We start from the raw sequence: 12000 nt of genomic DNA on the forward strand, positions 1-12000 counted from the left end.
CGCTCGTCCGCACAGTCTCTTATCTCCACACGGCTCTGACCTTTATGCGCCGTGAATTCGCCGCTCCGTTTCCGTTGAAGCGATAGACCGCACGTACCTTCGCCCGCTGCTGCGGCGTATATATGCGCTTGCTGCCAGCGTTTTGACAGTCGTTGTCTGCAGTCATTCAGTGTGATCTATTCATGTTTGTTTGTGCGCGCTCACACCACGCTTGTTCAATCAGTTAGTAATAGTCGGGCCACATTTTCCAACGCACGCTACACATGCAATGCTGCCCGGGTCGGCAGTGCAGCGCTACAGGTGTGTCCCTTCGCACGCGCTGCCCACGGGAAGCGCTTCTCATCAACACCACCGTTTCACACGCGCCTCCTCGTGGTCATCGAGTCTCTCTTCATGTCGGTCTACTTACGCCGCAGCACACCTGCTTACTTAATCAGCTCATGTTTACTACAGTTCATATTGCTACCAAAGCCGCTCACCTTACTTCGTATGACATTGCTGTGTTGCTATCGCATTCATTGCTTCGCCCTTAGGGCGAAACTGTGACATTTTTTAACGTCTCTCCTGCACGCAGGAGATGGACGTGGGCGCAAGGTCCACACTTGCAGCTTATTCTGAAGAGGAAGTTAATAGATAAATGAAACTACGTTTCATTTATTTATGAGAAATCTAAGTTAACACGTGTTACGACGGGTAGGTGAGCTGCTAGGCAACTGGCCACGGCCGTCTGGTGCTGAGCGATCGGGCAGTGACGAGACGCTCTCTCGACTCGTTCTTGACGCCTTTTATGCGCAAGGCAGTTGTTATTCCGCAAGGCAGTTGTTAAACTTCTGGTGGTGCAGTTTATTTTGCAATCAGCATGTCATCAGCACTACATGGTTCCAGCTAGCAGGCTGACCTGAACCGATTGTAAAAATTTTGCACGTCTGAGAAAACTCGATCTCGGTTCCGTTTGTGCCTTTGCATATTCTGCATCTCATAGCAGCACACACTGCGCGACTTGTCGATTCACAAGTTCAAATAAAGTCAGCCTATAACCTGCGTTGACAAACGCGCTGACAATCCACCGGTGCATTGCAACAGTCACCTTACTTCTTCGACCTGCCACGCGGACTCCCCGTAGGTCTAACCGACAACAGCTCACTGATTCAAGAAAGCGGACAGATCATGTTTCTAACGTGACTTTTTGGAATCATGAGGTTAGTGGGTGCACAGATGTGAACAGCTTGCGCAATTTGAGAACACAGAAAGAACCTGAAGCTTGACCGCGGAGCGAACTAAATTTCTTGTCAAATAAACACACACACACACAGGTTAATGCGACTAACCGATTCCTTATCACGCACAATCGACCACTTACATACACAAAAAGGGTCAACAATCGTCGCCACCAAGACGATTCATCCAAATGACCGCACATGCCACACAAGACCACAAGGCATCGCCGAAGATGAAGCTGTTGACAGTCCTAACAATCTCCCCGTGAATTCATGTGAGCGCTCGCGAGATAACGCAATCCTGGCTAAAACAAACAAACAAACACAGAAAATATTATAAACGGAACAATGCGCATAGGCGGGTCCATCATTAATCATATGGGCAGCAGCGAAAAAATTCGCACAGCGAGTTTCACTTCGCCTGTTCAACTGGTCGACTTGACTAGGGAATTCCAGGCTCCATTCTGGGTACATAAAAGCTAATTTTTGGTGAGCAGCCCAGGGTTGCCAACATGGTGTTTTCTATAGCGCTAACCTTGGGCGATGTTGCGGTCGGTATTTAGTCTCGCGCAGTATGTGCGCACTGTTTTCTGTCTGACAAAATTTTACATTAGGTCGACACGGCATGAAACCGTATATTTGGTCACCGTCCCTTTCATTCAAAATTTTCTTTCAATTTTTTTTTACGATTGCCCGATAATTCTGAAAATTCGAAGGCCCCTTCCACATAAGCAAAATCCGTCAGCGACGACCTCTTTGCAAAATAAGGTTTAAGAGTTAGGATAGGCAGCAAATTGCCCAAGAGTTGCCATCTTCCTTTTCCACAAGGTACTATTATGGCAAATATCATGTGGTCTAAACAAATATAGTGCTTGCTAAAGATATGTAAAGGCTCTCAAGTATGTCAAAATTAAAAACAAATAAGAGTGTGAACTGCTTCGAACTGAAACCGTCAGAAACGCAAGGAAAATCAAAGCTTCTGCAAGCAAAGCTTCTATTGAAGTTGCCAGTGGCGCCACCTCTTGGATGCGACGCTGACTGCGTCAGAGGAGCGGCTGAGTAAGCCCACTGCCCCCTTCTAGTACACTGTAACGGTGGCTACAACACTACGTAACAACTACAGTGTACTAGAATCTAGTACACTGTAGTAACAACGCTGTTGCCACATGGCTAGGTGGCGTGTGCCACCGCCCGATTTAAAGGGTTCAGCCTCATCCATCCATCCATGCCGAAACATTTATCTCTTTCTTGTATCGTGTTTTTTTTTTTTTTTTTTTTCTCGCTGTTTCAGCTGTTTTCATTTTTCACGCCATGTACCGACTATTCTAACGGTAAACTCTACACTACAACCACGAGCTGCGTCACTTGCGTATCACCATCATTCGCACGAGCATAGAGTTGCTAGAATAGAGTTTAGCGAGAGAGGAACAGCGCTCCGCAGCAAAAGATGGCAAGAGCGACAAATGAAAGGGAGAGAAGGGCGTAGATATAGCGCTGATGATCAGAGTGCTGACGTCCTGTCCAGTCGTCACGTACCGTCTACCATGGGTGATAACACGTCCGTAAAGTGTTCTATCTGCAGGAGCCTGTTCTGGGACTCAAACATGCATATAACCAGGCCCTTTTAATGCTTCTGCTTCGTACCTGGCTGCTAACTTGTAGTGTAGTTGTGCCGAGACCATTCGTGAATGTTTCGTGCTTGCTAGCACAGCGTTCGTACGACCGAACTTAGGAGGCGTCACCGATGGGTCCACCTACCGACTACCGACGCCGCTGTGATGTGAGGAGCAAGTCTCGCACTGCGGACTGAACTGCAAAGACACGCGTCATTTTTCGCTTTGGAGAAATCAAGCTTCAGGGTCAGCAAGCCTCTCGCTATACTGTATGATGGCTGGAGAGCGATGGGACAAGGATATCGACGAGGGAGTCGTTCGGATAGTAGGACAGCTGCAACTTCGTAAATATGGCAAGTTTATGGAAGACCTAACCACTGCATTCAAGAATATCGAACAGTCGTTCGACGAGGGCATCACGGAAGCATGGGATATAGACTCCGACCTGATTGAGCTGCAGTGGGTGCCTTACGAGAACACTACTCTCCTGGAGCTTATTTCTACTGACAACAAAGTCCTCAATAAAGTAATGACTGTTCTCGCAGCATTGTGCGCCGAGATGAAGCAGCTTTGTCGTGAAGCTAAGTCGAGATTCCATGATGCTCTCCTCTTTTATGGAGAAGGAAGTCTGTCCAGCAACAACGTGCCTGACGGCGAGTCGCAAGTCGCTGTAGGCAGAATGATCGGCCTAATGCAAGACCTGTCTTGTCACGTGAGCCGGTGCTGCTTAGTTGCGAAAAATGTCATTCAGCAAATGTCTGCACTCTACGACAGGAGCAAGGCATCCTGCGTCATCGATGTGACGGACGTGCATTTCCAGACAGTCTTTGAGCACTTGGGCGAAATGCTGGCGTCGCTTGTGACCCTGGACGAGGTTGTGCAAGCGCAAGGGGGCCTCCGTGAACACTGGACGCTTTACAGAAGAATGCTCAAATCGGTACATAACAACTGTGCAAAGTTTAGTGTTGTACCAGAAGACATGAAAGCACTGGACAAATTGATGGGTGAATTGGAGTACAAGCTCTTGCAAGGTCGCATTTTCATGGGCTGCGTAGAGCAAGGCTTTGATGACAACACGCTTTGCGTGGCTAAGAATGGTGCTTTTGCCGAGGAGTTTGCACTCAACATACGCAACTGGTTTGCACAAGTCGATGCCAAACTTGGTGAAACAAATGAGTTGGATAAACGCAAGCAGCTTATAGGGATATATGCACTTTATGTTCTTTACTACTACATCTACAGAAACATAGACAAGAAATTTTTTAAAGCTTTGTGGGATGTTTACAAGAAGGTGCCAGCAGTGCATATTTTGGGCAACATTCTATGGTTTCCAGACCAGTTCTTGTTGCTACAGATGCCTCAGGTCATGCGCTCCTTGGACAAAAAAGCACAAGATGCTGTGAAAAGACAGAGGCTCGGCTACCTTCAGCAGAAGTCTGCAGTGCTGTCAAGAGATGTTCAGGCACTCCACGTACAGGTCTCTTCTTGGCTTGTCCGCATGGAGTCTGTTTTCCAGAGAGATACAGACAAACTGCTAGAGGACCTGAATCGCCGTAGTTCTCTGCTACTTCAGGGCATCTACTTGACATGGTACATCTCTCATCAGGTAAAAACTTTAATGAATTTGCATGTAGCATTGAACAAGCCAATGACAAAGTCATCTGTTCTGCAACTTTGCAAGATGATTGAGATGATGAAAGCCATTGAAAGCATGTTCCATCAGCAAACAATGAAAATTTGCGATTCTGTCACTCACATTGTGCAACATTTGACCTATGTGGCCTTATTCGCTGTTAGTAATGCCAAGAAAAGGCTCATTTCTGACAAGAAATACAGTGAACGCAGGCTAGATGTTCTCTCTGCACTTGTGCTTGTTGAGAAGTGCTTGAATGGCCCAGCTACGAAGGAAAGACGACTGATCATCCATCTTGCCATTGCTGTTGGGGTACAGATGAAATGTTTCAAAGATGAAGAAATCGCCTCCTTTTATTCTGTGATGCGAAAGCTTGACTTGATTGGTGAGCTACATGAGAAACTTCAAGAAGGTGCTGATGGGAGCTTTTTGTATTGGCACAGAGTGGTATTTCCTATCTTTTTGGATGATGTATATGAGAGTGCCGTGGATGGTCATCGCATTCACTACCTTGTTGCTGCACTGAAAGACACTGGTAGAGCAATTAAAACCACCAAGCATGATTCCGATCCCCAGGCTATCCTTGACAACTTCAGAGAAGAAATATATGGGCAATTCAAGGAGCACATTTTGGACAAACTCTGCAAGGACGTAGAAACAGATTTACGTTTGCAGACTCACTACCACCTTCAACTTGATGACCGAAACCCATTCCGTGTGGGTCTCAAGGACTACGCCCAGATCCTGCATATTCGACCCATAAGGCTGTTTGGGCAGGTCATCAATGTCAAGGCATATGTGGAGCACTACCTTGACAAAACCTTTTACAACCTGACAACAGTGGCACTTCATGACTGGAAGACTTATGGTGAAATGCGTAGCATGGCACGACTGAAATATGGATTGACTACAGTGGAAGATCACCTTCCTAGCCAAACTTTAGAACAAGGTCTGGATGTGCTTGAGATAATGCGCAACATCCACATTTTTGTCTCTCGCTACTACTACAACTTGAACAACCAGATTTTTGTGGAACGCACCAGCAACAACAAACATCTGAACACAATCAACATTCGGCATATTGCCAATTCCATTCGTACACATGGCATAGGCATCATGAACACAACAGTCAATTTTACATACCAGTTTCTGCGAAAGAAGTTCTACATCTTTTCTCAGTTTTTGTATGATGAACACATCAAGTCTCGACTCATCAAAGACCTAAGGTACTTTCGAGAGCTCCGGAGCCAGAGTGATCCAAAGTATCCATTTGACCGTGCAGAGAAGTTCAACCGTGGCATCCGCAAACTGGGCCTCACACCTGATGGTGAAAGCTTTCTGGACCAGTTTCGCACTCTCGTAAGCCAAGGTGGGCAATGCAATGGGATATGTGCGTATGATCCGGTCAGGTGGGCTGCACTGCTGCAGCAACGCTATCCAGTTTGTGCCCGACCTGGAGTATGTGGCTAATTTTGAAGAGCTGTCTCGGGAAGCGCTACTGGGGGATGATTGCACAGAAGCTGCTTGTAGGCTGGACGCTGTAGTGGCAAGCCTAGCCAAGAATTTCTCGGAGGGCAGCGAGTACTTTCGCCTGCTGGTTGATGTCTTCTCTCCTACTTTTCGAGATCCCAGCAACATGCACCTGAGAAACTTCTTTGTTATTCTCCCACCGCTGACCCTCAACTATGTTGAGCATGCTGTGTCCTGCAAGGAGCGAATGAGTCGCAAAAACAAAGTCGGAGCAGCATTCACTGATGACGGCTTTTCCATGGGTGTGGCATATATCTTGAAGCTGCTGGACCAGTACCAAGACTTTGACTCACTGCACTGGTTTCAATCAGTGTCTGAGAAGTTCCAAAAAGACACTGCTCAAGTCAGGGAGCAGAAGAAAGAAGCGGCTGGCAAAGAAGATGAAAAGTTGCAACAAGCAATGTCGCTAACAGGAAAGCGTCTGGATACTTACCGGCATGAGTTTGACCTTCTCAACTATTCCTTGAGCAGTGCACGCATCTTCTTCCGTGCAGACTTGACTGCAGAAGAAGAAAAACAAGAAAAGACCGATGATGGCACATTGGCTTGTGAATAGCAAAGTTAACCTTCATGGCCGTTGTCATGTCCACTACAGCACAGCTGTTGAATGAGAACATCTGCCTTTTCGACTGAACTGAACAGATTCCATTGAACAATCTAGTCCGATTTCTTTGGGAGCACAATATTGGTACTGTAAATAGGTTGTTAAAGAGCCTGTCAACATGTTTCTTGCATTCAATACATAATGCAGCGACATATGAATTTTGGTGAATAAAGGGGAAATTTTGATACTTCTGGTAGCCTCGTTTCATATTACTGTGCCTACCAAGGCACACGCCAAGGACCAAGCTGTACGATAAGGTGCACTGTTAATGAGCCACCCAAAATAGTGGGTAGCCAAGGTTGCAGTTTACTATGCCTGTGAACTTTTTTGAGGGGTCATTCGTAATAACCACGCGGGCCACTGTACGTTTGTAAAGTTCATTGCAGGCAGAAAAAGCCGTTTTGACTTTTTTTTTTTTTTTTTTTTTTTAACGTCCCTTTTTTAGCGTCCCCATCCGTCGTTGCCATCATTGGTTAGCGTCGCTAATCGTGTTATTCATCGCTTATGAACTTCTAATCGATCGGTGTAGTTGTGAACGAGAAGCGTACACCGGGTGCTGTACACTGTGCTGTAATCGTAACCGGAAAAAAAAAATAATAATAATAAAGAGGCAATTAACGCAGTTAGAACGTGGTATGCATTTCTGCCCTAGTAACAGCGTGACCATCGCCAGCATATAATGCCATAACCCCCCTCATACGCTAATCTTCCCGACTCTCGCGCACATTTACTTTTACAGCTCGGGTCGGATCCTGTGGGTGATAGTGAACGAGTCGCCAAAGTGAACGAGTCGAGTGGACATCGCTCTCGCGGCTTTCATGCATTTTTCTCTCTCTCAAGCACAGTATATCCAGGTTTAGTGACGTCTTCATGCACGCAGTGATACACGCGCGCGCAGAAGCGTCAGTGCAGCAGGAAATACCTGCAAAACATGGAGGAATTGATGGGTGTCGCCCGCCTTCTGCATGTCGAGTTGAATATTCTATAAAACTATCAGAGAACGCAGATGCAAGCCAAAACAAATGCTAATATGAAATTTACCGGTATCACACGGCCACTTTCGATCGCGATCGAAATTCTTGACTGCGATTGGCTCCCTCCCACAGCTTGTGCAAAAGAGCCAATTGCGACCGAAAAATTCGATCCGGATCGGGCTCGATCGCGATCAAAACTGCGCCGCGACGCCCGTATTACAGTGCGCCCGTATTATTCCGTGAGCTGGGCACATGGGCGAACATTCCTGGCTGTTGTAGAGTTGGGGGGAAAAAAAACTCTATCCCTGCACGCGGCCTTGCAAAATTTGACAAATTTGCCAAGCTGGGAATGACAAACTATAGATGCAAGTACACAACTCCGTAGCAAGCGTTAATACTTTTTCGGGGCATACTGAAGTTTGGCTGCATGCAAGCTTTCCCAAAACTACATTACACTCTTTCATAGTGTTATAAAATGCTGCATCACATTCCATAATGAAAGGGAAATATTGTAATCCACCTGAAAGTAACACAAAGCTACAAAGACCTAAGCTTGGGGAGCTTTGCAGTTGAAATTTCATCTCCCAGTCCAAAGGTTCGAACATAGCACCATCACCTTTCTGGGGCAGTTGCTTTATCAGTCAGGTGGCTAGCAGATCGTACAGCAAGCAAATTAACTGAACATTCAAGTGCAGAAACATTAAATAAGCAAATAAATTCTGCAGAAACCTGCAAACTGAATGTTAAGCTTCATCCCCAAGGTTCGGCGTTGTCCCACTTTAGGGTGAAAAGCTATTTTTCACTTTCATGAAACTTCCCCAACCTTGTGGATTTGCAAATTATTAACTCATTGACATTCTATGATTCAAAAATGAACTTGCAAGCACTGCTTTCACTCAGACAATCACGTCGGAACAACAATGTACCAACAAGCCCAAGCTGCTCTTGTGATAATTGGACACATGTTCATGGGTTCAAAAATTTTTAATGCATGTTGGAAGACTAGTACAGAAGAGCGACACTGTCTGGTAGTCATCAGATAATTTTGATGTCCATTTGTAACACAGAGTTCTTTAAACCACAGAACTTGCAGTAACATTTTGATGGCAACCAACAGACTTCTTGAATTATTAAAACATTGCAGACACTGGTGGATAGAAGCAAGTAACAATTATGAATGACAGATAGAGCTTTATTCATCTCTCTACAGAAGATTCATGTTTACATTAACACACAACATAAAATAAAGCCAGCTTTCTTATGAGGCAATGAAGGAGAAAGAAAGTAGGGCTGATGTGCGACAAAACCATAAGTAAATAATGGAGCTTGAAACTTATTCAATGTGCCACACTTTGACACCTTCCTCTGGCAAGTCCTCACACCTTAGCCCCAAACTTCTTGAAACAGCACGAATATAATCAAAATGTGCATCGCTGAATCCAGCAGTGAAGGTTATAGGAGTACTAGATGGCGATTGCTTGAACTTCTCCAGGCGCTCACGTATGCTGATTTTCATCTTTGGGGTCACACCAGACCTCTCCATAGCAACAATACGCTTTGCCTCCTCTTCTGCGATACCACTTTTTCCATTATTAAACATTCTCCTGTAAAATGAAAGAAAAACCATACAAGCCTCAGCTGCTGAAAAGGTGGTATACGAGGTTAAAGAATATACATAAAGTATTACACATTCAAAATGCAGGGAGCTTACACAGTGATGACTAACTTAGACACCTGCACATTCTCGTTAAAAATGTGCAGTAATTAAAGAAAACCAGGAAGGTTTCTGGCTAACAATACTATATAACATTCTCTCAATTTCTACCACATTAACATGACAAATTTTTGTCAATTTTCAGTCCTGTCATTCTTTTATTTTTTTAATATAATGTGTACTTATAGTTCTATTTACTTGTATATGTAATACCCGTGTCACACGGGCGTTTGGAAGGCCTTCCAACCAATAGTCAGTTGACTCAAAGGTCAAGTTCGAGCTGCTACACGTGCGGTTTCGAAGGCCGCCGAGTCAATAGTCTATCGAGTAAACGGAGCACCCTACAACTCTATTGAAATCTGGATGGCCTTTGAGCAACGGAAGCGGAAACAGCGCGAACATGCCGTCTCGTTCACAGTGTGCTCGTACTGACGGTTAGAAAGAACAAATCCAACCAAAATGCTCTAAAAATACTATACATGATTGTTATTAGTTATTAAATAAACTATTTTCACCACTTCATATGTGCGAACTGCACGTACTCTCGACAACAGCGACGTGCTTGTGTTCATTCCTTCCTCCACGTTGTCTAGTAAACTCTCCCTCTACTCTATGTGTTGCCGGATTCCGTCATATCGCCGCCTATTCGCAACATAAAATAAATTATAGCGTTTTTAAGTGGTTTTAATGTTCTTTAACTTTTGGTTACATGAAAACGAAAATAAAGATCCGCAGCGCCACACAATTTTGCGAGAAACGCCTGAACCACTCAACGGCCTTTCAAAAGTGCCGTGTAGCAGCGCGACAACTCCTTCGAGTCGATAGAGTTGTGGCGTTTCGAAGGCCGTCGACTGGAAGGCCTTCCAAATGTACCCGTGTGACACAGGTATAAGGCTTACATAAAAAAAAAAAAAAGTCGCACCACCCAGCCATCTCAAGTAACGTGCTGATCAATGGTATCACGGGAAACATGACTAGGGCTGGTATAAAGTAAAAAAAAAACTGAAATAGAATTGTTACATTATCTCTGCCCTGCACTCCTTTCAGTACTGCCTCCTGTGATGTATAATTTGGATCTAATATGGCACCTTGACTACAGGCCAAGAAGCGAAATAGAAACTATGCAAACATGACCTGGTATGCAGGGATGTGCCTGGAAGCCTACATTCATACATACTAGGGTGAAATAGTTTGCAAGCTGGCATCATCCTTGGCATGCAAAAAGGCACTCCATTTTTCATGCCATCTTTCCATGCACCGCCCAGGAGAGCCTGTGCTGAATGCTTTGCATGCAGGGATATCCTCGTCCACCTCCATTTTGATTGACACTAGCTAGCTGACAATAGATCTGTTCCATTCGCCTGCACCACGTTAATTAGTTCTGGCAGTGCTGCACTTCACCATTTGTTTCAGCGGTGCAAGCGTGGCACTCTCTGTACGGCGTCGCTCATTCCAAAAAGCGCAGGTAAAGTTCAGACTCAGTTCCTGAACTTTCTGCACTGCTGAAATTCTCAGTGCCAGAACTGGTACCACGGCAACAGACGACCCTACAAGAAATATGACCATGCTGCTGAATGGCGTACTGACAGAAATTGCGCCATTAATGGGCGACGCTGGCATCCATGTCTACGAGAGAAGCCAGTGTTTGTACATGGCCTTTGAATGTGTCCTGCGACAGGCAGGAAAGGAGCTTGAACTCAAATTCAAAATAGTTTCTTACTACCTCTTCTCAATATTGGGGTATCAGATTTTTTACATTGCAACTAGACCGTTATACTACTCAATTTTGATGTGGGAGTGCTGGAAGAGACCGCACAGCAGCCACAAATTTGAAAAACGTGAGCATTCGCAATGCAATCGTAACACACACACAGGTTAACACCAGCAATGAAAGGTGCAAGAGGTGAACGCAGAAGCAGAAGACCTGCGCTACATTGGCACTTTTGCATTAATTTCTGGAAAGCTTTAGTGTCATGCTGTGGCTGCACTTCCGAACTGGCGCTGCAAGAGCATGGAACTGCACAATCAACTCCTGAAAAAGTACAGGGAAAAAGTGAAAATTACACTTGTAGGCAGAATTCCCATTTAACCTGCACCCTCACTTTACTGTTAATTTATTTTAGTGCGGGTTATATGCGCCAAAAGATGGTACTTGCAACAAGAGATGGGAGCAGCAACCAGCACGTGGCCGCACCGCGGGATCGGAAGCGCCGTTGCATGAATTGGCACACTGTTGAGACCGCAGTCGGCGGCACAGTATGTTCAAATTAACCGTCCCAAATGCTTACACATTCAAATTACCCAACATTCTTGCACATATAAATACACTATTTTGGCAGGACCACCAGCGTCAGTTCAAATAAACCGTAAGTTTAAATTATTTGGGTTTGAATTAACGAGATTCCACTGTATACAGTATAAGACAGCGCCACAATCAATATCGCTTAAGTAAAAAAGGACGTTGCAATAGCCACCGGAGCACAGGGTGCATAATAAACATGGGAATAAAGTGTGGGCGAGTTTGAGTAAGCTGATCTGAACTGATCAGGAGCAAGCAATTATGCACCTTGAAGCAGCCCTGCATTCATTGTTTTGCAGTAAACTCCTGTTGATACATTATTTAGGGGACCATGGAAAAAGAAGACATGATCATAGAAAACGTAACATCCGATAATACCTGCCCAACAGCACTGCTGATGAGACAAAACTACTCGC

At 45.1% G+C, this 12000-nt stretch overlaps 2 protein-coding genes across 3 annotated transcripts in view; one reads left to right on the forward strand and one right to left on the reverse strand.

The window, feature by feature from the left end:
* The first annotated feature begins 2664 nt into the window (after positions 1-2664).
* Positions 2665-6788, forward strand: LOC119435927 (WASH complex subunit 4-like). Its single transcript, XM_037702628.2, is given in 2 exon segments — positions 2665-5828; positions 5830-6788. Coding segments are annotated over 2 exon segments (3447 nt in total). The 5' UTR covers positions 2665-3101; the 3' UTR covers positions 6550-6788.
* A 1960-nt stretch (positions 6789-8748) lies between these two features.
* LOC119435928 (inactive peptidyl-prolyl cis-trans isomerase FKBP6) overlaps positions 8749-12000 on the reverse strand; it is a 38043-nt gene continuing 34791 nt past the window's right edge. For both annotated transcript variants that reach the window (XM_037702629.2, XM_049660902.1), the window contains exon 7: positions 8749-9175. In XM_037702629.2, the coding sequence (XP_037558557.1) occupies positions 8905-9175 (271 nt within the window). In that variant the 3' untranslated portion in view covers positions 8749-8904. The remainder of the gene's footprint in view (positions 9176-12000) is intronic.

This window comes from Dermacentor silvarum, chromosome 1 (genome assembly GCF_013339745.2).
Source record: "Dermacentor silvarum isolate Dsil-2018 chromosome 1, BIME_Dsil_1.4, whole genome shotgun sequence".
In the NCBI taxonomy this organism is placed as follows: Eukaryota; Metazoa; Arthropoda; class Arachnida; order Ixodida; family Ixodidae; genus Dermacentor; species Dermacentor silvarum.